At 41.5% G+C, this 21,744-nt stretch overlaps 1 protein-coding gene across 3 annotated transcripts; it reads left to right on the top strand.

Moving 5' to 3' along the window:
- Positions 1-1,125: 1,125 nt before the first annotated feature.
- Positions 1,126-21,410, top strand: il21 (interleukin 21). Of its 3 annotated transcripts, none has more exons than XM_048996543.1 (8): positions 1,126-1,154; positions 18,218-18,266; positions 18,389-18,483; positions 18,612-18,656; positions 19,950-20,069; positions 20,193-20,231; positions 20,454-20,537; positions 20,627-21,410. In XM_048996543.1, exons 3-8 carry the CDS (start codon positions 18,409-18,411, stop codon positions 20,645-20,647), a joined length of 384 nt encoding a protein of 127 aa, XP_048852500.1. In that variant the 5' UTR covers positions 1,126-1,154; positions 18,218-18,266; positions 18,389-18,408; the 3' UTR covers positions 20,648-21,410. The 3 variants fall into 3 exon arrangements, with proteins under 3 accessions (XP_048852500.1, XP_048852501.1, XP_048852498.1); XM_048996544.1 differs by lacking the exon at positions 1,126-1,154 and adding an exon at positions 17,423-17,919; XM_048996541.1 differs by lacking the exons at positions 1,126-1,154; positions 18,218-18,266 and having other exon boundaries at positions 18,290-18,483.
- Positions 21,411-21,744: the final 334 nt, after the last annotated feature.

Here is a 21,744-nt window from a genome sequence, read left to right as displayed (position 1 = left end):
GCCCAGTGGCCAGGCCCCAATCTACCATTTCTGGGGTTCTAACTTGGGCGCCCCCCCCCCCCCCCCCCCACAGAACTGGCCATATTTCTGCCTGCATATAAACATTTTAATTTGATGGATATGGTTTAATTTTTTTTATAATGTTTAGGAGGAATTATTCAGTCGGGGGTGAAAACCTTCTGATGGAAGGCAAAGCAAATTTACTTATTTAACACAATTGAGATGTAAGGCGGGGCGGCATGGTGGTGCAGTGGTTAGCACTGTTGCCTCACACCTCTGGGACCCGGGTTCGAGTCTCCGCCTGGGTCACATGTGTGCGGAGTTTGCATGTTCTCCCCATGTCGTCGTGGGGTTTCCTCCGGGTACTCCGGTTTCCCCCCACAGTCCAAAGACATGCTGAGGCTAATTGGAGTTACTAAATTGCCCGTAGGTGTGCATGTGAGAGTGAATGGCGTGTGAGTGTGCCCTGCGATGGGCTGGCCCCCCATCCTGGGTTGTTCCTTGCCTCGTGCCCGTTGCTTCCGGGATAGGCTCCGGACCCCCCGCGACCCAATAGGATAAGCGGTTTGGAAAATGGATGGATGGATGGAGATGTAAGGCGATTCAGAGTGCTTTACAGAGGCAGATGGATGCATTGAAAATAGAAGCCATTAAAATCACATTTACAAGGTAATAAAAACTAAATCCTATAGGAAGGGAGTGTATCAGCCAGGAAAGTCCCCGAAACAGGCTTAACCCCAAAATAAATAGCTGTATTCTTTTTGAAATTGCAGATAATTGCATGTTTTAAGTCAAATAAAAGTGGTTCAGTGCTGCCATAAGGAATTTTGATAGTCCTCAGTAGTTTGTATAATTTGATCACAAATCAATGGTCTCATTGGCCTTTTCCAGTGCATTTTACTTAAAGAAAGACATCAGTGATTCATAGTTAACTCTTTCCATTTGAAAGAGGACAGCCGTTAAATTCTTAAAGGTCATCTGCTGAAGAGAAAGTGGTACATGCTGTCGATACGAAACTCCCTCATTGGTCTAATATGTGGATGCCCCCTTTTAACAAAGGGCAAAGATTTCCAGAATTGTCTGTTAAAAAGTAGAAGATCTGGCCTTTCAGAGCACTGCATACACTCTCCGTTCAAGGCTGCCTTGTCCGACTGGTACGTACTTCTTAATATTTTCAATTTTGATGTACAGTATGCTAGAGACACGTTTATTTCACAATAAGTATTCATGCCTTTTGTTTGACAGAATGTGAAAGCAAAGGGTTAAATTTTCTTGACGATTTAAGTGTTTTTGAGTAAAGTTTGATCATGTACAAAATGTTTAGAGAGGACACTGACTAGAATATTCTGTGAGATTATTTTTGGAAAGGTTTTGTATGTTTTCGTCCCTCGTACAGAACTTGTATATGTGCATATACTTCTGCATGGTTAATGAGTATGAAATACAAATGTAAAACAGGGAGTGCAGATCACACGCCACAAGGACAACTTGCATTCAAAATCAGATGTTTTTTGTTTTGTCTTTATTTAATACTGAAAGCCACTCTTACTGTGAATTAACAAAGATCGGTGGTTTGGCACTCTCTCTTTTTAAAAAGACTTAATAACAGAATGGTTTACTTCACAGGGACCCTTGTGACAAACAGATTGTTAAAAACGAAATTAATTTTGCTTACGGTGAACTCAGACAAATATGACAAAGATGAGTCACACCTGACTCAAAATTTGACGCCCAAAAGCTTAACTTCTGTTCATTTTTTGACAACTTGTTATATGTGAAAAGGACAGGAACTCTGTGTATTATTAATTTTAATTTTTCAAATTCACATATACCAGACACAAATTGCTTGGGTTTCACGCAGCCTTTTGTCCTCATAAACACAGTTATTACATCATGTTTATGTATCAGGTATCATTCAAGTAGAATAGTGCGAGGTTTCTTTGAAACAACAAGTGAAAATACAGACATTTACACACAGTAATATTTCATAGGATATATTTAAAGTTGCATTACAGTCAAAGGTGTAGGTTTGGTTTCAGCATTGGTAAGAACCAAATCAACCCTCAACTCAGGACCCCTAAACACACACGCCACTCCCAAAATATAGGTAGGGCTATCGCATCCAAATCTACACCCCTGATAATAGAATAATAGCAGTCATTCATCCACCTTGTACACACTTATCCTTGTAATAGTAAAATAATAATAATAATAATAATAATAATAATAATAATAATAATTTGATGCGCACCAGGAGAATTTTTCTATTACGAATATTTATATATTTTGCATCCGGAAAGTGACATTTTATTACAAAATGGATTAAATACATTTTTCTCCTCAAAATTCTATACACATCACCCCATAATGGCAACGTGAAAAAAGGTTTACTTGAGATTTTCGCAAATTTATTAAGAAATAAAAAAACTGAGATATCACATGTACGTAAGTATTCACAGCCTTTGCTCAGTACTTTGTTGATGACATTTTGTGATTGTTTTCATTTCTTTGTAACTATAAAAAACTTCTCAAAATAAGTGCTGCCAAATCTTCCAAAGCTGCCAGCTTCAAACACGTTTTTGGGTCCTTGTCCAGAATAACGAATATAGCGATGTATTCATCTGTATAGTATTGATAGCTATCATAATACTATCATATCTGTACACAGAGGAGTAATTTCTCGTTTATTTATGGGTGTGGATAAAATAACAAATGTGCCCATGAACGATGCAATGGGATGCCCTTAACACCACAGGTGGAACAGACTGGGTTTCTGGTTAGTGCCAACATCACAAATCCTATTTCCCATGTAGGGAACCAACCAAGTCACCCCCCGCCTACTTCGGTCGTCTTCCTGTTCGTTTACCGTAATAAATGGCAGTTGTTTGGAGTCATTCTGAAAGCTGATACACCTGACTACTTTTACGTGGGTAAATTCTCTTCACGAATGTTTCTCATTAATAGATCTAATTAGCACCCCTCAGCAGTCCGAATCAAGTGAACAGCAATTTGTGCTGGTTTATCCCTGATACTGGGAGCCTCGGAGACGAGTCGGTGCTATCATACTCTTGAGAACATACTCTGAATTATTGCTACAAAAGAGGATATTTGTGTGTCAGGGGGTAGCTATGGTGATACAGAAATGATACAGACCCCTTCCAGAATGACTGAAGAAACACGCCTACCCAAGACAAGCTGGAGAACCCTTTCAGTTCAGCTTTGTTTGGACACAAGAAGGACTGTCTTGATTTAACATCATCCAGATTTTTTTTCCAGAAAAATCCTTGTAAATCTCACATATTGGCTGAATCTGAAATTCACAGGGTGTCATGAGAGTATAGCTTACCTTAAGCATTTAAGGATATCTTTAAATTATTAAAAGAGCACAATACAAATATGGTCAGTGCAGATGAGATAAAAATATAGCGTTACATGTACATGCATTTTTCTGAACGATATCCAAATAGGATTCCAATTAATTATTGTGTGTCTCCTTTAGAATCAATTGAATACAGTAAATGAGAAAATAACAAACAGTACAGAAAAAATGCATTAAACAGGGATGATGTCATTAGGGGGACTGACAGGGTGCTCAGTTAATAGCAAGACAGAGACCCTCAAACTGGGTGTGGATGTGGACTGTCTGCCTACTGGCCCTTGAGACGGTAAGCCAAGACGCTGCAGGAAACAGGTAACCAATGGGACTTGAGACTGCTGAGTGGATCAGCGGCCGCCGGACGAGAGACCGGCACCGCGAAGAGGACCGGAAAACCCTGTTGCAGCAGGGTCCAGGAAACAGGAAGCAGGGTCCAGGAAACAGGAAGCTGGGTCCAGGAAACAGGAAGTGGGGCCGAAACACAGCAAAAACAGGATAACCACAACAAACACAAAAACAAGGCGCAATTTGCCTGACACACCAAATTGTGGAACAACACGCCGGCTAAACAGGACTAGAAATTCCAGATAAGACACCAGCCACCCAGACCTGTGGACTGAAATGAAAGTGAGAGTCAGCCAAAACCAAAGAGTAACCTGCAATGACAGCAACTCTGAGCAAAATCCAGCAGCCCATAAACTGCATTCTGTAACAAACAAAGCTCTTCACTCAAAGAGCAATGATGAAGACTGAGCAGTCGGCAATGCTCATCACTCTGTGTAAATAAGACTCAAAGCCAATTGCCAGTGACTCGCCATACCTGGGTCACACCAGGCTAAATTCCCTGACCAAAAAGCAGAACAGGTGTGACAGGTGACAGCAGTTTGGAAATTGTAATCTTGGTCCAGAGAACGAGCTCTTGGAAATAGGGGGCTGAGATTGTACCAACAACTGGATCCCCTCTCTAGATACCACTGCAAACCAGCTGTCCTGTTGGGGTCCCATTAGAGGGAGACAGAAATTAATGCAATAAAAATGTTCATTCTTTGGCTGATACTTTAACTGGAATTGTCTCTTGCAACATAAAGCTGACAGCACTGACTTCTTCAGCTCCAAGGAGCATGGATTGTAATACACATTGTTCTTGCCTGCTGAGTCAGCTGTTAGGAGTTTGCCGACCGTGGCAGAATGGTCTCTTGCTGAAGTATTCAGTTTGATATAGAAACCATCCAGGTTGAGCTGAAACATCTGAATATGTGTGAGAGTAACTTAGCAATCACTAGTATCAACAAAAGAGTCATCAAGTCTGCAATGTCCAGTTATAGAGGTTTCAAGCTTAGAGAGTTTGACAAATGCATGAAGTGCAAAGTGTTGCACTATTAATGTTCGTGATTCTTGTAAATAATATCGAGGGTCAAAAAATAAGGAAAGGATTAGAAGCCCCAAAACCAGGGATATTGGTAAGTTCTCAAGACATCAGGGGCTTAGGGCAGACAGTTAATCTATCTGTGGAAGAGCACCATATTGAATTATCTCCCCCTAAAGTTACACTAGGACAGCATGCATGCAAAAGTAGTGGAGGTAAACCTTAAACTGATTTTTAAACATATACTAGATAGATAAAAGGAATGATATTTAAAATTGCAAAGCTAGGTATAGGTATTTCTATAACAGAGAAACAATGTTTTAGCAAAACTTGAAAGCAAGAAAAAGCCTGATATGACTCTAGCTGACTAGTTATGTGAGAATCGCATGGGCATAACAATGCAATCATCCAGCCGTAAAATATACTACAGAGATTTTTTGAAATTTTGAATACAAAATATCCTGCCACGTGTTGTGATGTCATTCGGCACCGGTACCATTTTGAACTCCAATGGAAAAGCAGCACCTTGAAGTAGCCTCCTTTGGATACTTTCTCGATATCTGGTTCGGTGGAAAAGCAGCCTTTTATATCAGCGGTCTGGTATATTCATCTCTCGCTGTAATGGAGAATGAAAGTATGCAGCTTAGCTTAAAATATCAGAAACAATGGTTACTATCTACATAAATTACAAGTCTAAGAAATACATGATACTTATTCAACATAGACGGATCACTCTGATTTATTACGTCGTCATATCAGTATATCTAGTCATACAGCACCTTCTTTTCCATGCTCTAAGTGTTATTTTAAATCACAACCACTCTGCCCAGTTATTTGCAACAAAAAAGACAATCAGAGTTGATTTTCAAGAAAACAGTGACTAATATTTCTGTGCACTCACCCACAAAGCAAAGTCCCTTTTTACTAAAAGTACTTTGTTGTGAAAGTACTTTGGTGTGAATTTAGCAAGTGATCTTGAGTTTACGCCTGATATGCAGTTACACAGGCCATGCATAAAAGTGTGCATAAACATATCACATTACAAAGAGGCCTGAGCACAGCTTTCTAGAAGTAGCAAACCACTGATAATACATTTTGGACTGATATTAGAATCACTGAAAAGCTTCTGTAGTGGGTTTTATTAGTAGATAAGTCATAGTTGTTGTCTGGGCAACACGTTTGACAAATCAGCTGCTTAGTGAGAAAAGGGAATTTTAATGTAAACAAGAGGAAATATATGCTTGCTAAATGGAAATTTTATGTTGCAGAACTGAAACACCGGAAGCTTTTTATAATTTTTTTTAATCACATTTACTTTCATAAAGGTACTTTTTCACACTTTTTAAAATGAACCTGCAAAAAATAAGAATGGAAACAGTCATTACTTTCGCTCCGGATAGCAGCTCCCAATTAGGACAAGATTCGTAAGTCGTCATAATAAAATCTTTCCATCCCAGAGCTGCGGATCCGCAAACTAAACAGGGCTGCTATTGGTGTATAAATAAAACACAGTTTTGTGAATGGAAATGCTTGATGCTGAAGTGGAAACTGATTTCTATTCAGAATAACTGTACGGCAAATTAAAAAAGCAGAGGGCACTTCAAATACGAAAGTTTAAAGCATCATAAGTTGTTCTAGATCTTGGTTACCTACTAACTATATCGCAGGAAATGCACTTTTTTAACATACGTTAGACTGACCTCTGTACCATATATATAGTGGCAGTCAATTTGCACATGCCATGCCGCCTATCAAAGGAGAGTCAGGCTGTCGCATTACCTGATCTGGCCACCTGACCTAAATACAAATAAATGGTTTTGGAGGAGTTTGACAGGAGAGTGAAGGAAAAGCGGCCAATGAGAGCTCAGCATATGAGGGACCTCCTTCAGGACAGCTGGAAAAGCATCTCAGGAGGCCACCTCATGGAACAGGCATAGAGGAGAAAGTGGGGCTCGTCCATGAGCCACGACCTCCAAGAGCTCGTTCAACAGTTGTTCTGTGTCTGGCCACTGCCAGTCGTGACAAATTGTAAGCCTTTTGGTGAATATTTAGAGGTCGCTCAGAGGTGGATAATGTAATACATAAAATGAAAATCCAGAATTCAAATTAATTTTTCCACCAAACTTTGAACTGTGAACAAAGTTATACGGAAAGAAGTTAAATTACATACTTTCTTCTTTATAGCTGAAAATAGGCCTGTTTTTTATGATCCACTGTTCAGTGATGACTGGCAACTAATGTCACTATACTACAGTGTTACGTGCGAATGCTGAACATGAATGGCAGTGCCGAGTGTTCAGAATAAAAACCTCAGTTTTCACTTTACCATTATTTTGAACTTTGTAACAGTATTAGTATTTGTAATTATTCAGCTAACAACATATGTCATGAATCTGTCTTACCTATGATTCCTACCCATGTGTGGTTCACTCCAACTACCTCTCGTTTTGCTCCCTCGTTAATCTCTGTATAAAAGTGCTTCCCAGTCCTGGCATTAATGTCAATCCCATCTCGTTAGCTGTCTACTGCATTCCCAGTTTTGATTTCCCACGATCCCATTCTGTTGAGTTAAGGTCTTTGTTAGCTGAAATTAACCCTGTTTGTTTTCTTCTGCCCCTGTGTCCTTTGTTCCTCGGTGCATGACAGATAAACATTTTGTTGTCAACAACAGCAGCATCAAAGAATAACTATCATAACGTGATATTTCCAAGCATCACTAGTATCCAACCAATATTTAGTGTTAAGTAAGTAACCTTTTCTAACTACAATACCACAGTGTCTTGATCAGAGCATAATTGACCCAATAGTGAATATAATGAAGAGCCAGTCACATTATGTGGATTACTGGAGGACTTTTAAATGACCTTTTGTCCAAAACTGCTTCAAATTGTAACCATATCTTGTCTACATGATACAGAAGATATTCAGACTTGTAGAGGTAGATTCCGATCAAGCTGAATTTTCATCATAGTCCTGTGCACCACCCAAGGGCCAGCCAGTCCCTGGAGAAATTAGGGTTAAAGGCCTTGCTCTAGAACCAATGGTGGGATCACTCTGCTGACACTGGGATTTGAATCAGCAAGCCCAATCTCAACCAGCAATCCCAGTCACAACCAGCAATCCCAGTCACAACCAGCAATCCCAGTCACAACCAGCAATCCCAGTCACAACCAGCAATCCCAGTCACTACCGGCAATCCCAATCTAAGTCCCAACGCGCAAAGCTGTGCCCCGCCGCACGGTTTTTTATTTAAATACTTTTTTGGTTGGTAACATAATTCCATATATGTTTTTTTATATATAGTTTTGATGTCTTAAAATTATTCTAAAATGTAGAGAACAGTAGAAGTAAGGCATTGTAATGGTGTGGGTGTGTCCAAACTTTTGACTGGTATTATGTGCATGTGTGAATAATGTCTGTGGTACAGCATGAGTCTGAATTCACATGCAACATCAGAGCTGCAATCACATGCAACTTGACACTGATTAGACCACGAGCTTCAAGTCTGAGTTTCTGAATTCAATGTCCCAGTGAAGTAAAATTCAGAATGAAATTAAAGTTGAAATTGAAATTTGAAGTTTAAACTGAGAGATACCAAGGTCTTTTTTGGTGTGCAGACAAAACATATTGCAGATATGAAGACGTATAATATTACATATTGTCTTTTAAAAGACGTGTACGTGATCTATGCATGCAGACCGTGAAATTTCCATTCATCTTCTAGCCACATTCCCAGTCGGGAATGAACCCCTCTCAGGCTATCATGATGAAATGAAGAAAATATGCAGTTTAAATATCAGTCTACTGCGGGATGCACACATTTTCACCCTATGGCCAACTTAGGGATACTAATTTACCTAACAGCATGTCTTTGGACTGTGGAAGCCCACACACCAAGGTGGAAGATGCAAATTACATACACAGGGAGAGTAGAGAGGACTCAGACGCATAACCCTGGAGGTGCCAGGCAACATCGTGAGCCCACATTCCACAGTGTATCTTCAAATCACATTGATAATTCAATATCACGGTTCATCTCTGGCGTTGTGTAATATTTGTACATATATATATTATTGAATTACTTTGTTATCTCATGATGTTAACTGATAACAAACTTTTATGGAGTGTGTGGTGGGAGTGTAGAGATTATATAGAATGCATCATGAGAGTGTAGAGAGTGTATGGAGTGTGTGGTGAGAGTTCAGAGATCCCCCAGTGTGGTAGCGGCAAGAGTGCCCAATGAGGTAGGGATAACAGTGCCCAATGAGATAGGGGTTACAGTGCCCAGTGAGGTATGGGTTACAGTGCCCAATGAGGTAGGGGTTACAGTGCGCAATGAGGTAGGGGTTACAGTGCCCAGTGAGGTAGGGGTTACAGTGCCCAGTGAGGTAGGGGTTACAGTGCCCAATGAGGTAGGGGTTACAGTGCCCAGTGAGGTATGGGTTACAGTGCCCAATGAGGTAGGGGTTACAGTGCCCAGTGAGGTAGGGGTTACAGTGCCCAATGGGGTAGGGGTTACAGTGCCCAGTGAGGTAGGGGTTACAGTCCCCGCCATGTGAGGTTAACAGTGCTATTTTATTATTTTTATTATTGTGCTTATTTTAATTTCTTTATTTTTCTTCTTTTAACATGTCTGTAAAATGCTTTGTAAACCATGTTGTTAAGACTATGTGAATTTATTGACTGGTTGATTGATTGATTGATTGATAGATATTCGAAAAGGTGGGAACGTGACTGTACTTTCAAAGTGAGCATCCTTCTTGTCCCTAGGGACAGTACCAGTGAAGTCAAAACAATCAAATGACGTTCTTATGCACTGACCAAAAAGGTATTAAACAATGTGGGCTGGGACTCAGATGGTTGCCGTTCAAACCCTTTGATCGGTGGGGTGACCCCACCATTGGGCTCTTAACCCCCGTTGTCCCAGGGACTGCCTGATCCTGCTCTCTCCTCTTTTCATGAGATGGCCTCCCGGGATGCTTCTCCAGCTGTCCTGAAGGAGGTCCCACATGTATGCTGAGCCCTCACTGGCCTGTCTTGTTTCACTCTCTGGTCAAACTCCTCCCACACCATGTCTAATGGGTTTAGGTCAGCAGGCACCGCTCCTTCACGGTCCTGAGTAGATGGCTTGGTGTGTCCAAACTTTTGACTGGCACGGTGGGCTACTATCTTTCACTCTTTTATGAAAAATCTGGGTTTCATTAGCACAAAGGAAATAAAAAGCGAATGATGAAAATGGCTAAAAAGAAAAACGCAAAAGCAGTGGAAAGAGATTCTGCACAGTATTAGCTGCTGACGCCCACTGAACTTATATCGTGCTATTTTTGTCAGCCTGACTTCCCTCGGTGGTTTATTTATCTGCGGGTCTGTGGTAATTTCAGGTGATATAATGCAGGATATGAAAGGGTGTGTTTTTTAACATAGGCTCATGTGATCCATACTTACGGGTTTAACAAGGCAGTCATATCAATCATTAAAAACAATTAATCCTAAATTAAAGACCACTTGTATTTAAATTAGGGTCCGCTAATGTGAAGGACAAACTAAAAATAACTCTCTCAAACATAACATTAAGCTCAAAATAAATAAATCACAGGGCCCTGATGGCATCTTACCTATAGTGTTAAAAGAGATGAGGGATATTATTTGCCGACCCTTAACTTTACTGTTTCAAAAATCCTTATCTGAAGGTGTGGTACCTTCTGATTGGAAGCACGCCTTCATAACGCCTATTTTCAAAAAAGGGGATAGAAGTAATTTGTCTAACTATAGGCCAATCAGTCTAACTTGTATAACTGGTAAAGTTATGGAGGCTTTAATCAAAGAGAAAATGATAGATTACCTGGACTCCAATAACATTTTGCGGGATAGCCAGCATGGATTTAGGAGAGGTAGATCCTGTTTAACAAATCTGTTGGAGTTTTTTGAGGAAGCTACTCAGGAAGTTGATGATAAGAAGGCCTATGATGTCATCTACTTAGATTTCCAAAAGGCTTTTGATGTTGTCCCCCACAAGAGGCTCCTACTTAAACTCAAAGCGACTGGTATTTTAGGTACCGTAGCGACCTGGATTGATAACTGGTTAACAGATAGGAAACAGCGAGTAGTTATAAGAGGCACAATGTCACAGTGGGCTTGCGTTCATAGTGGGGTACCGCAGGGTTCGATTTTAGGACCACTATTGTTCCTAATTTACATAAATGATATGGATACCAATATATACAGTAAACTGGTGAAATTTGCAGATGACACCAAGGTGGGTGGTGTAGCAGATACTGAATTAGTGGCTCAGCAGCTACAGCGGGATCTTGATTTAATTAGTGACTGGGCCGATACCTGGCAGATGAAATTTAACGTCGATAAATGTAAGGTACTCCATCTAGGGAGCAGAAATATAAAGTACAGGTATTTCATGGGTGTCACTGAAATAAAGGTAGCTGATCATGAGAAAGACCTTGGTGTGTATGTTGATGCTTCCATGTCCCATTCTCGCCAGTGTGGGGAAGCAATAAAAAAGGCCAATAGGATGTTGGGGTATATCTCCAGGTGTGTGGAGTTTAAGTCAAGGGAGGTAATGCTAAGATTATACAATTCCTTGGTGAGACCTCACCTAGAATATTGTGTGCAGGTTTGGTCACCATATCTTAAAAAGGACATTGTGGCCTTAGAAAAGGTGCAGCGTAGGGCCACAAAAATGATTCCTGGTCTTAGAGGAATGTCATACGAGGAACGGTTACTTGAGCTAAATCTGTTCAGTCTCAAGCAAAGGAGATTGAGGGGGGACATGATCCAGGTATATAAGATTCTAACAGGTTTGGATGCTGTTCAACCAAATAGTTACTTCAGCATTAGTTTAAATACACGAACTCGTGGCCATAGGTGGAAATTAGCGGGAGAACATTTCAAGCTGGATTTAAGGAAGCACTTCTTTACGCAGCGTGTAGTCAGAGTATGGAATAGCCTTCCTGATAATGTAGTGCAAGCTGAATCCTTGGGTTCCTTTAAATCAGAGCTAGATAAGATTTTAACGACTCTGAGCTATTAGTTTAGTTCTCCCCAAGCGAGCTTGATGGGCCGAATGGCCTCCTCTCGTTTGTATAGTTCTTATGTTCTTATGTTCTTATCCATTTTCTATATTGCTTGTCCTGTGCAGTTTTGTGGGGAGTCCAGTGCATATATCACGGAAACAATGGGTGAAAGGCACACACACACACACACACACACACACACTCACACACACACCATGCACTCACACATGCAAGGCAGGGAACAAGCCAGGATGTGATGCCGATCCATCGCAGGGCACACTCACACACACACACACCATGCACTCACACACACTCACACACCATTCAGGCACATGTGCTTTCCTATGGGCAATTTGATAACTCCAATTCTATGTTGAAATTGTGGCGGGAGACCATGAAACCTGGATGGTAAAGGGAGACCATGAAACCTGGAAGGTAAAGGGAGACCATGAAACCTGGAAGGTAAAGGGAGACCATGAAACCTGGATGGTAAAGGGAGACCATGAAACCTGGAAGGTAAAGGGAGACCATGAAACCTGGAAGGTAAAGGGAGACCATGAAACCTGGAAGGTAAAGGGAGACCATGAAACCTGGATGGTAAAGGGAGACCATGAAACCTGGAAGGTAAAGGGAGACCATGAAACCTGGAAGGTAAAGGGACACCATGAAACCTGGATGGTAAAGGGAGACCATGAAACCTGGAAGGTAAAGGGAGACCATGAAACCTGGAAGGTAAAGGGAGACCATGAAACCTGGAAGGTAAAGGGAAACCATGAAACCTGGAAGGTAAAGGGAGACCATGAAACCTGGATGGTAAAGGGAGATCATGAAACCTGGATGGTAAAGGGAGACCATGAAACCTGGATGGTAAAGGGAGACCATGAAACCTGGAAGGTAAAGGGAGACCATGAAACCTGGATGGTAAAGGGAGACCATGAAACCTGGAAGGTAAAGGGAGTCCATGAAACCTGGAAGGTAAAGGGAGACCATGAAACCTGGAAGGTAAAGGGAGACCATGAAACCTGGATGGTAAAGGGAGACCATGAAACCTGGATGGTAAAGGGAGACCATGAAACCTGGATGGTAAAGGGAGACCATGAAACCTGGAAGGTAAAGGGAGACCATGAAACCTGGAAGGTAAAGGGACACCATGAAACCTGGATGGTAAAGGGAGACCATGAAACCTGGAAGGTAAAGGGAGACCATGAAACCTGGAAGGTAAAGGGAGACCATGAAACCTGGAAGGTAAAGGGACACCATGAAACCTGGATGGTAAAGGGAGACCATGAAACCTGGATGGTAAAGGGAGTCCATGAAACCTGGATGGTAAAGGGAGACCATGAAACCTTGAAGGTAAAGGGAGACCATGAAACCTGGATGGTAAAGGGAGACCATGCGAACATGCAGCCAGGTCAGCCTCGCTTATCACAGCTGCCTGTAGCGTTTTACAGTCAAAGAGTCCAATGTTTTCTTTGCAGGGGCCTCTTATTAATCATACTATCTAAATAGCTGAAACATACATTAGTTTACAACAGGATTCTCCTACCTTTTTTATACTGAAATCTACTTTTAGAAAATTAGGGGGGCAGGAGGGCAGAGGGCAACGATATGAGATCGGGGGGCAGCGACAGTACAAGTTGCTGACCGGAAGGGAGTGTCGTTGGCGACGTCTATAGTTGGTGGGCAGGGAAGACAAGAAATTGCAAGCATGTGAAAAGCTAAATTCTGAATGAAGAGCGAATGGGCAGAAACTCAAGGCAAATCTGTAACTCTTTTGGGTCTTAACCACATCTGAGTGATTAAGTATGGCCACTCTGATTTCAGTTTTGGTATCACGCAGCAAAGGAACTCCTCTCTTGAGATGAAATGTTCCATGTTCCTATTTAAGGGGTTGGAGTATTCCAATCTGCTCTCAGCTCGGAGCACACTGCAGCGTTCCGGCCTTATCGTCCTCTACGTCTGACACCACTGCTCGCTAGGAAGTGCGTTATCCTCACCACTGTGGCTGAAAAATCACACATAGGTATTTGCCACATCCACTGGGGTGTTGCCCATAGATCTGTGAATTGCAAACTCCAAATAAGGTAATGGGGGAGGGATGACCCTGTCAGATTCCCCTGGACCTCCACTCCCTCCATAATATTGCTTCTCAAATAACGTAACATGCTAGATCTTGCATATTATCATGTCTACTTCGACAACGTAAAAGAAAAATACATACAGACCACAAAAAGCCCTGTATTTGTTCCCTGTGAAATAATGAACTGTGATGAATTCGGTGCAGAGAAAGAATGTGAAACCTGGGGAACATAAACGATTATAGACTGAATTTTGGTATGAACTTTGCTATGAACTGGTACAAAGACACAGGCAAGAAATTGGGAAAATGATTTGCAGATGCGGCAGTTGAGGACACAAATGATTAAACGAGAGGCACGTGGTCGTGAAATAAGAATCTAAAGATATGGTGAGAAAATGCAAGTCTTACTTTTGATTTCCTGTGTCTTCGCTTCGTCTAGGGTCTATGCAAAAAGCCCCTCCCACCCCAGTTGTGGAATTATTAAGCTATGATGACACAAAGAGCTCCCTTTTCCTTATGATGACATGACAGATACTGAGGTCTTAGGAAGGGAACTCTGGCGGTAAACCTGAGAATCTACCTTTCCCCCCCGATGACACAGGGACCTGGAGGGCCTTCACCTCGGCGGCCCCCACCCACTATTTCCTGTGCGTCGCTATCCGGCATGCGGCGGGCGAGGGGTTTTCTACGGCTCTACCACGGCAAGTCAACCAGGTCTGGGGTATGAGTCTGCAAAAAACACAGAAGGGAACGAGGGCCTCGGCTTTCTGTTTGACTCCAGTTTCGCTCAGGACAGGATGAGCCGAAACAGCGGGGAACGCACCACGATGATTTTCCCCTCCGAAAAATGCCAGTGTACCCCAAAAACCCACAGTATCAACCGGAGACGCACACCATGAAATATAACACACACATGTCAGAATTATATCAAAGTTACTTCAAATGGTTGCACAGTGTTTGGGGTCTTGTGCTGTTAATCACGATGCGTAAAAATGAGTCACCGATTGCAACCCTTTGTTTAACTCACAAAAAAGGTCTGATTAGTAAATACAATTTGATGGCATGAGGCAAATGACAAGTGACAACCAATTCCCACAGACAACTGCTTGCGTAAAACTTTTCTACTTCCGTAGTAGCTATACTTTTAATAATATTTGCTTGAATGCAACAGCTTCTTAATTATAAACTTTAGACATGTCCTGTCAGTTTTAAGGCTCGTCCCAAGGATCCTTCCTATTTGCTTTAGGATATCGTGTCTCATAGCCTGTTCCCAGGATTCCCAAATTTGTTACACAATTTCAGGTTACTCCATAATGTGTATTTCCTCTCTTCCTCCCTTTTATCTGATTCTCTATGAGCTTTTTTCTTTCAGATATCTGTTGTTAGTCCATATGTGTTCTACGAACCATTTTTTAATACACTGCTGAAAAAAATTAAAGGAACATTTTGAAAACATATCAGATCTAATTGGGAAAAGAGTCATGCTGGATATCTATACTGATATGGACTGAGTAATGTGTCAGGCAGGATCCCACATCGTTTGGGGGGATGAAAATGATCAACCTAGAGAGGCTGAATTCAAAGAAATTCAGAGAATCAAAGTGAAAAAAATCATGCGGCAGGAAATTCCATTTTGCTGAAATTTCATTGCAACAACTCAAATCGTACTCGGTAGTTTGTATGACTCCCACGTGCTTGTATGCATCAGGGCATGATCCCAATGAGCCGACGGATGGTGTCCTGGGGGATCGCCTCCCAGATCTGGACCAGGGCATCACTGCACTCCTGGACAGTCTGGGGTGCTACCTCCAGGAACTTCATGCATAATCTCACCACTTGATGTCGGGCATTATCATGCACCATGAGGAACCCAGGACCCACTGCACCAGCACTGGGTCTGACTATGGGTCCAAGAATTTCATCCCGATACCTAATGGCAGTCAAGGTGCTGTTGTCTAGCCTGTAGAGATCTGTGCGTCCCTCCATGGATATGCCTCCCCAGACCATCACTGACCCACCACCAAACTGGTCATGCTGAACAATGTTACAGGCAGCAAACGTTCTCTAAGGCTTCTCCAGACCCTTTCACGTCTGTCACATGTGCTCAGGGGGAACCTGCTCTCATTTGTAAAAAACACAGAGTGCCAGTGGTGGACCTGCCAATTATGGTATTCCATGGCAAATGCCAATCGAGCTCCACAGTGCCAGGCAGTGAGCACAGGGCCCACTAGAGGCCCTCAGGCCACCCTCATGAAGTCTGTTTCTGATCAGCTGGTCAGAGACATTCACACCAGTGGCCTGCTGGAGGTCATTCTGTAGGATGCCAGCAGTGCTCATCCTGTTCCTCTTTGCACAAAGGAGCAGATACCGGTCCCGCTGATGGGTTAAGGACCTTCTATGACCCTGTCCAGCTCTCCTAGAGTAACTGCCTGTCTCCTGGAATCTCCTCCATGCCCTTGAGACTGTGCTGGGGGACACAGCAAACCTTCTGGACATGGCATGTATTGGACCATCTGTGCAACATCTGCAGGGTCCAGGTATCAGCTCATGCTACCAGTAGTGACACTGACCGTCGCCAAATGCAAAACTAATGAAAAAACAGTGAGAAAAGATGAGGAGGGAAAGATGTCAGTGGCCTCCAGCTGTTGATAATTTCATTAACACCAAAGCAGCTGAAACTGATTAACAATTAACTGACCTGATCAGTATCCCAGAAGTTTCCCATGACTTGATGCTATACTCCAATTAAAAAGTGTTCCTTTAATTCTTTTGAGCAGTGTGTGTGTATGTGGTGTGTGTGTGTGTGTGTGTGTGTATGTGTGTGTATATATATATATATATATATATATATATATATATATATATATATATATAAAAAATTCTATAGTTTTGTCATATTTTCTGTGGAATGGCGGTCCTCACTCACTCTCTTTCGCGGGTTCATGTTTGCTGGCTCACACTTTCCTCTCTCACACGAGTTACCTCAAAGTCGCAAACCCATGACTAACATGTAATCGAAATTCCTGCTGTGCAATATTTGACACAAGTCTTCATATGGAACATCTCAAACGATAACCACTCCTAGCTGCTCACTGATTATGCATATCTGACATCATGACTGGCTAATCAAATTCCGCTGATGTGTACGTAATGGAACTTGCCAATAAACAAAATGAGTTAATTCCTATATCTGATTCCATGCATCACACTCTTATAAAGATAGCGTATTAATACCCGATATTATTAAGTAACTTTAAATTGAGTGATGTGGCTGATGCATGACTCACCTTGCAGGTTCATATAGTACTTCTGAAAGCATACAGATTAAATACTCTCTAGGATTTGTCCATCTGTGCACATGATCACCAACTGTCAGTCTGCCCAGAATACAACAGAATCCGGGCCCAGCGAACCAAGTATAGCAACGGTACCCCAAGAAGAGGTGCTGAAATAGTAAAAGACAGAATGTATTAATAAAAACTCTGCTACACACACAGACTCCCGATCTGCAGAAAGCTTATTGGGACTTTAATGTGGATTTTAGTCCTTCTAGCAGAAGATCATTTTAGTACTTGTTTAGATAATATTTAGGTCCTTTGATCATCAATTTTTAAATGAATGAATGAATAAATGAATGAATGTATTCCCCTTCCGGTTCATGGATATTACAGAAGAAACTCTTCTTATCCCATGCAATAAAATGCACCAGTACGCCCACTTATAGGTGTTACAGTAATAGTACATAGCTGCCAATGTGGCCCATTTAATCCCTTTAATATCTATCTGTCAACTTTAAATTATCCTTCTCCAGGTGCGTAACTTTCAAAGCACGATCATGTGACTGAAAATGAGTGTCCTTTCATCTACGAGGGCTAACCTCACAGGCAGAAGTCACATAAAGAAGTAGATAAAACAAATTAAGAAAAAGGCTCCTCAACTTTGATTTGATCGGAGATAAAACACTTCATCCAATTTCGGTTGGATCGCATCAAAAAGCCCGAAGAAAAGTGCGGCGGAGAGCCTGAAACATCCACTTAGTCATCTCAGAAGTCCCCAGATGAGTGTGAAGGTGTGTTTGTGTGGGAGGCCACAAAGAGGAAGGTTACTTTATTTTGTTTAGACACACATTGGGTTGCCTGCTTGGGTTTGTAGCGACAGAGCAGCGATTCACACTGAAAATGGGACCTCTATCTTTTTTTTTTCTCTCTTTACTTTCCTGCACGGTGTGTGCTGATTGCTACATGCGCAAATTGTGCTTCCTTCCCCACACGCGCACACGCACACACATACACACACCTCAAACTCACGTAGCTAGCCAGTGGAAAAGAAAAAAGAATTAGTCATTCATCCCTTATGCCATTTTCCAGAGCTGAAGGAGTGGTTTGCCTAGGACATGAAGATTACACATATAAATAGGTAAGCTCTCCACCTGCTCAAACTACAAACTGTCCGAAAAGCTTGGCTACAACTCTTTATGTCACTGCACCACTCTGGGAACCAAATGCGCACTATGGAATTTCTCGTGCTTTGCATTTTAGCTATTGGATCCGGTGTCGTGATGGGCTTTCCCAAAGAGCGGTCAATGATCATGCAGGTCCAAAAGGAATTTAAAAACTTCAACAAGAACTTGATGGTGAGTTTTTAAGCCTAAACTTTATACATTTAAATGTTTTTTTTTGTGCAAATCTTCCTGAAGCAGGCCCTTTCGGCTGTGCAGGTAAATCGCTGTCATACAATTAATGTTCCTTTTTCTCTCTGCAGCACAATGACCTGATGCTGCACACACCACATACAGACGAGATAAATGTAAGTGTCAAACCTCAGTCGCCCTAACACAGGGGACAGGCTGACATTTCTGAACTGAACCATGCACTTATTAGGAGAAGCTTTTTCCCGGACGCGATTTAATAATAAAGGCTTTCGGTGCCACGGGAGCTGCTCTCAGAAATGCTTTTGAGGGTAGAAAGCTTAGGAAGTCTTAGAAAGTCAATGAGTCACAGCTAATTTGTTCACCCGCAACACCAACCGTGGGTGTAAGTTTTCAAAGAAAATAATTTGCAAGGATGTTTGCGTGAAGGCAAATCAGTAGAATAAGAAGAAAACTGAAAGAAATGTATTTTAGGATCTTTTCAGTGAAGAGTTGCTTCACGGAGCATTACTGTAACTTGTGAGGGCTCCAACTTATTGTAAATGCTCGCAGCTCAAAAGAAATTGCGCTCAAAATACTTAGTGACTCACCGGTACAAAAAAAGAAATTATAAGCATGCAAGAAACACAAACCTCTTGTATAATTTTATGTATCTTCAACAGACACAGAACTAAAATGCAAATTAATTTTTTTATCCCCGATTTTGAGTTTTGCTAACATGGGGAGTGTAATTTAAAAAAACTGCTTTTCAGTGTAATTCAATGTCAGCAGGATTGCATACCTTATATCCTGAAGGCTCCAGCATGGAATTACGCCATAAGCAAGCCAGCTAGTGAGCGTTACTCAAAATCTAAATTAAATCTAAATCTAAATTCTAAAAAATTTGAATTGCAAGAGTTTTTACAATGTACCTTATACTTCTGCACAGCTGAGTTACACTTAGTGAGAGTACCTTTTCATGACTTGTGTTTTTATAGTCAAACTGCTTTCTTGCAGAATTTTCTGAAACTTTCTTTGTAAGGTGCAGTGAATCAGTGAAATTCAGTAACAACTGTTGCTATTGAACATGTTAAAGAAGAGAAAATAACATTGAATGTCAGTTTCTTTATCAATAAATCTGCAGTAGCCTTTAGAGTATTAGAATACCTTAACGGTTCCTATAAAGGCTATTAGAGTTCTTTCAGTGAAAAGGCACATGCAGGAGATATATGTCACAGTTTAGACTTTTGATAACTGCAAGAATTAGCTGACAGTAATATGGTGAAAGAAACTAAATCCGAGTGGCTAATTTGTGTCTGTTGTACCAAAGGAATATGCACTTTCTAGAATGACAGCTGTGGATTTGTGAGACATTGGCTGGCCCTGCCAATGAAGAAGGTTCTCCCTTGATTGCGGTTTGATGACCGAGTTCTGATGATAAACTCAGCACCATCCTTTTTCTGTCCCTGCAGAACTGCTGTTCGACTAGAGCACTCAAATGCTTCGTGAAAAGCCTGCCGCAGCTCCCAGTGCCCAGCTCCGGCGCCAAGGTCAAAGCGACTTTCATCAAAAACCTTCAAAAGAAAATCATTGTGAGTAGCTTGGAAGGTCGGAAAAGTCCTCTGGCGTGAATTTCATTGTCTGTTTATAGGCGACTTCATTCTCATTGCTCGGCATGAGGATTTACAGACGTTCTTTGCTTTTTTGCTTTGTAGGAAAACAGTGTGAGAACCTGCAGTGCAGTTGATACTCAGGTGAGCAACATTCATAATTTTTTTTTTTCCAGAGAATTGTCGAACAATGCTGGATAACCCGTGCACTTTGTAAAAACCATAAGATTCCAGCAAGAGGAAATGTAGCTTTCTCGCTTGTAGTGGCTTTTAGTTGCATTAAAACAGTTCCTAACACTATCAACTTAGTATCTGGTTGCATTTCCAGCCACAATTCTGTTATGAACGCGGTTGTTTCCTTTGCAGAATGCAGTCTGCAGAAAGTGCGAGTCATACCCAGAAAGAAGCAGCAAGGAGTTCATGGACTCACTGGAAACGCTGCTTCAAATGGTGAGTTTCATCGCATTGTTTTGGACACAGACTTAGTCATGCTGTGCGTGTCACAAGCGAGCGGTGACCTTATTATCACACAATTACAGACGCTGGAAAGACTGAGTTGAAGAGAAGACGGGTATGCAGAGAGGATACCAAGACACTAGTCCACGAAGAAGATGAAGACCGTGTTGATCAGACATTCATGATTAATGTAAAGCTTATTTATTCATTATTTATTAGTGTAGCGTTTGTCCATGTTTTATGTTAGTCTCCGCTGCTGAGTTTGGAGTTTTATTAAATGGTAATAGACAAGAGTAAGGGCTGTATTTGACATTAAAAATTAGAAATTTCAGGAGGAATATCAAGTGATAGATATATTTAATTGGTCCCAAGGGAAAAAAAAATATTAAAATATAAATTGTACTTTGGAGAATGCAAGTATTGATCCCACAACTTCTCATGTGCTAAGCTTGCATTTAATCATTAGAGCTAATTCCTCTTCAAATGAGAGACACTGTATAAATGTACCACAAAGCAGTGAGAACCGATAAATAATAAGAATCCTCAGAAAATATTTAATACCAACATACAGGGGCAGGTTTACTCCAAATAGTCAGCATGTAAAAAGTCTCAGCTTTGTCCTCCAGCACCACCAAGTGGAGATTGTGTGCATTGTCAGGCGAGCGGGGCGAATCCATCCTCTTATTTATTTGCCAAAATTACGAAGTGCAAAGCCGTGTTGTGGCATCCTTCATGGGAGACGAACCCCAAACTTCACTTCAGCATTCTCTGCATTGTTCGGATGAAGTCATATATAAAGAAAATAAATATCTCACAATGAGATAGAAAATAGTTTGTATTATTATACAAAAATGGCATAAGAAACTTTTGCCGATCTTCGTTTTTTCATTTTGTGTATAATGTTAAATAAATTGTATTTATTAATAAAATGATTTAAATACATTTATGTTGTAATTGGGTGATATGAGGGTCTGCAATGCAAAGGGAGCACTGAGCTTAAGTCTCCGTCTGTCCATCCGTCTGTCTTAGAACCACTTTTCCTGGAGCAGATCACAGTGACAGCACACCAAGCAGGTCACAAACCCTCTGTCTCCAAGGCCACAGACTGTAGGTTCTTCTAGGGCAGTGGTTCTCAAACTTGGTCCTCGGGACCCACTGCCCTGCTTGTTGTCCAGCTATCCCTGTCCTACACACTGCTGAT

The sequence above is a fragment of the Brienomyrus brachyistius genome, chromosome 25, assembly GCF_023856365.1.
Source record: "Brienomyrus brachyistius isolate T26 chromosome 25, BBRACH_0.4, whole genome shotgun sequence".
Classification (NCBI taxonomy): domain Eukaryota; kingdom Metazoa; phylum Chordata; class Actinopteri; order Osteoglossiformes; family Mormyridae; genus Brienomyrus; species Brienomyrus brachyistius.
Note: the sequence above shows the minus strand (reverse complement) of the source record. Positions and strands in the feature narration are given on the sequence as shown.

Excerpts from the sequence above, each read along its gene's own strand:
- il21 (XM_048996541.1), top strand. The coding sequence starts at position 18,325 with ATGTCACTGCACCACTCTGGGAACCAAATGCGCACTATGGAATTTCTC. Across the intron at positions 20,070-20,192 it reads ACCTTCAAAAGAAAATCATT|GAAAACAGTGTGAGAACCTG; the intron begins GTGAGTAGCTTG and ends TTTGCTTTGTAG. Across the intron at positions 20,232-20,453 it reads GCAGTGCAGTTGATACTCAG|AATGCAGTCTGCAGAAAGTG; the intron begins GTGAGCAACATT and ends TTTCCTTTGCAG.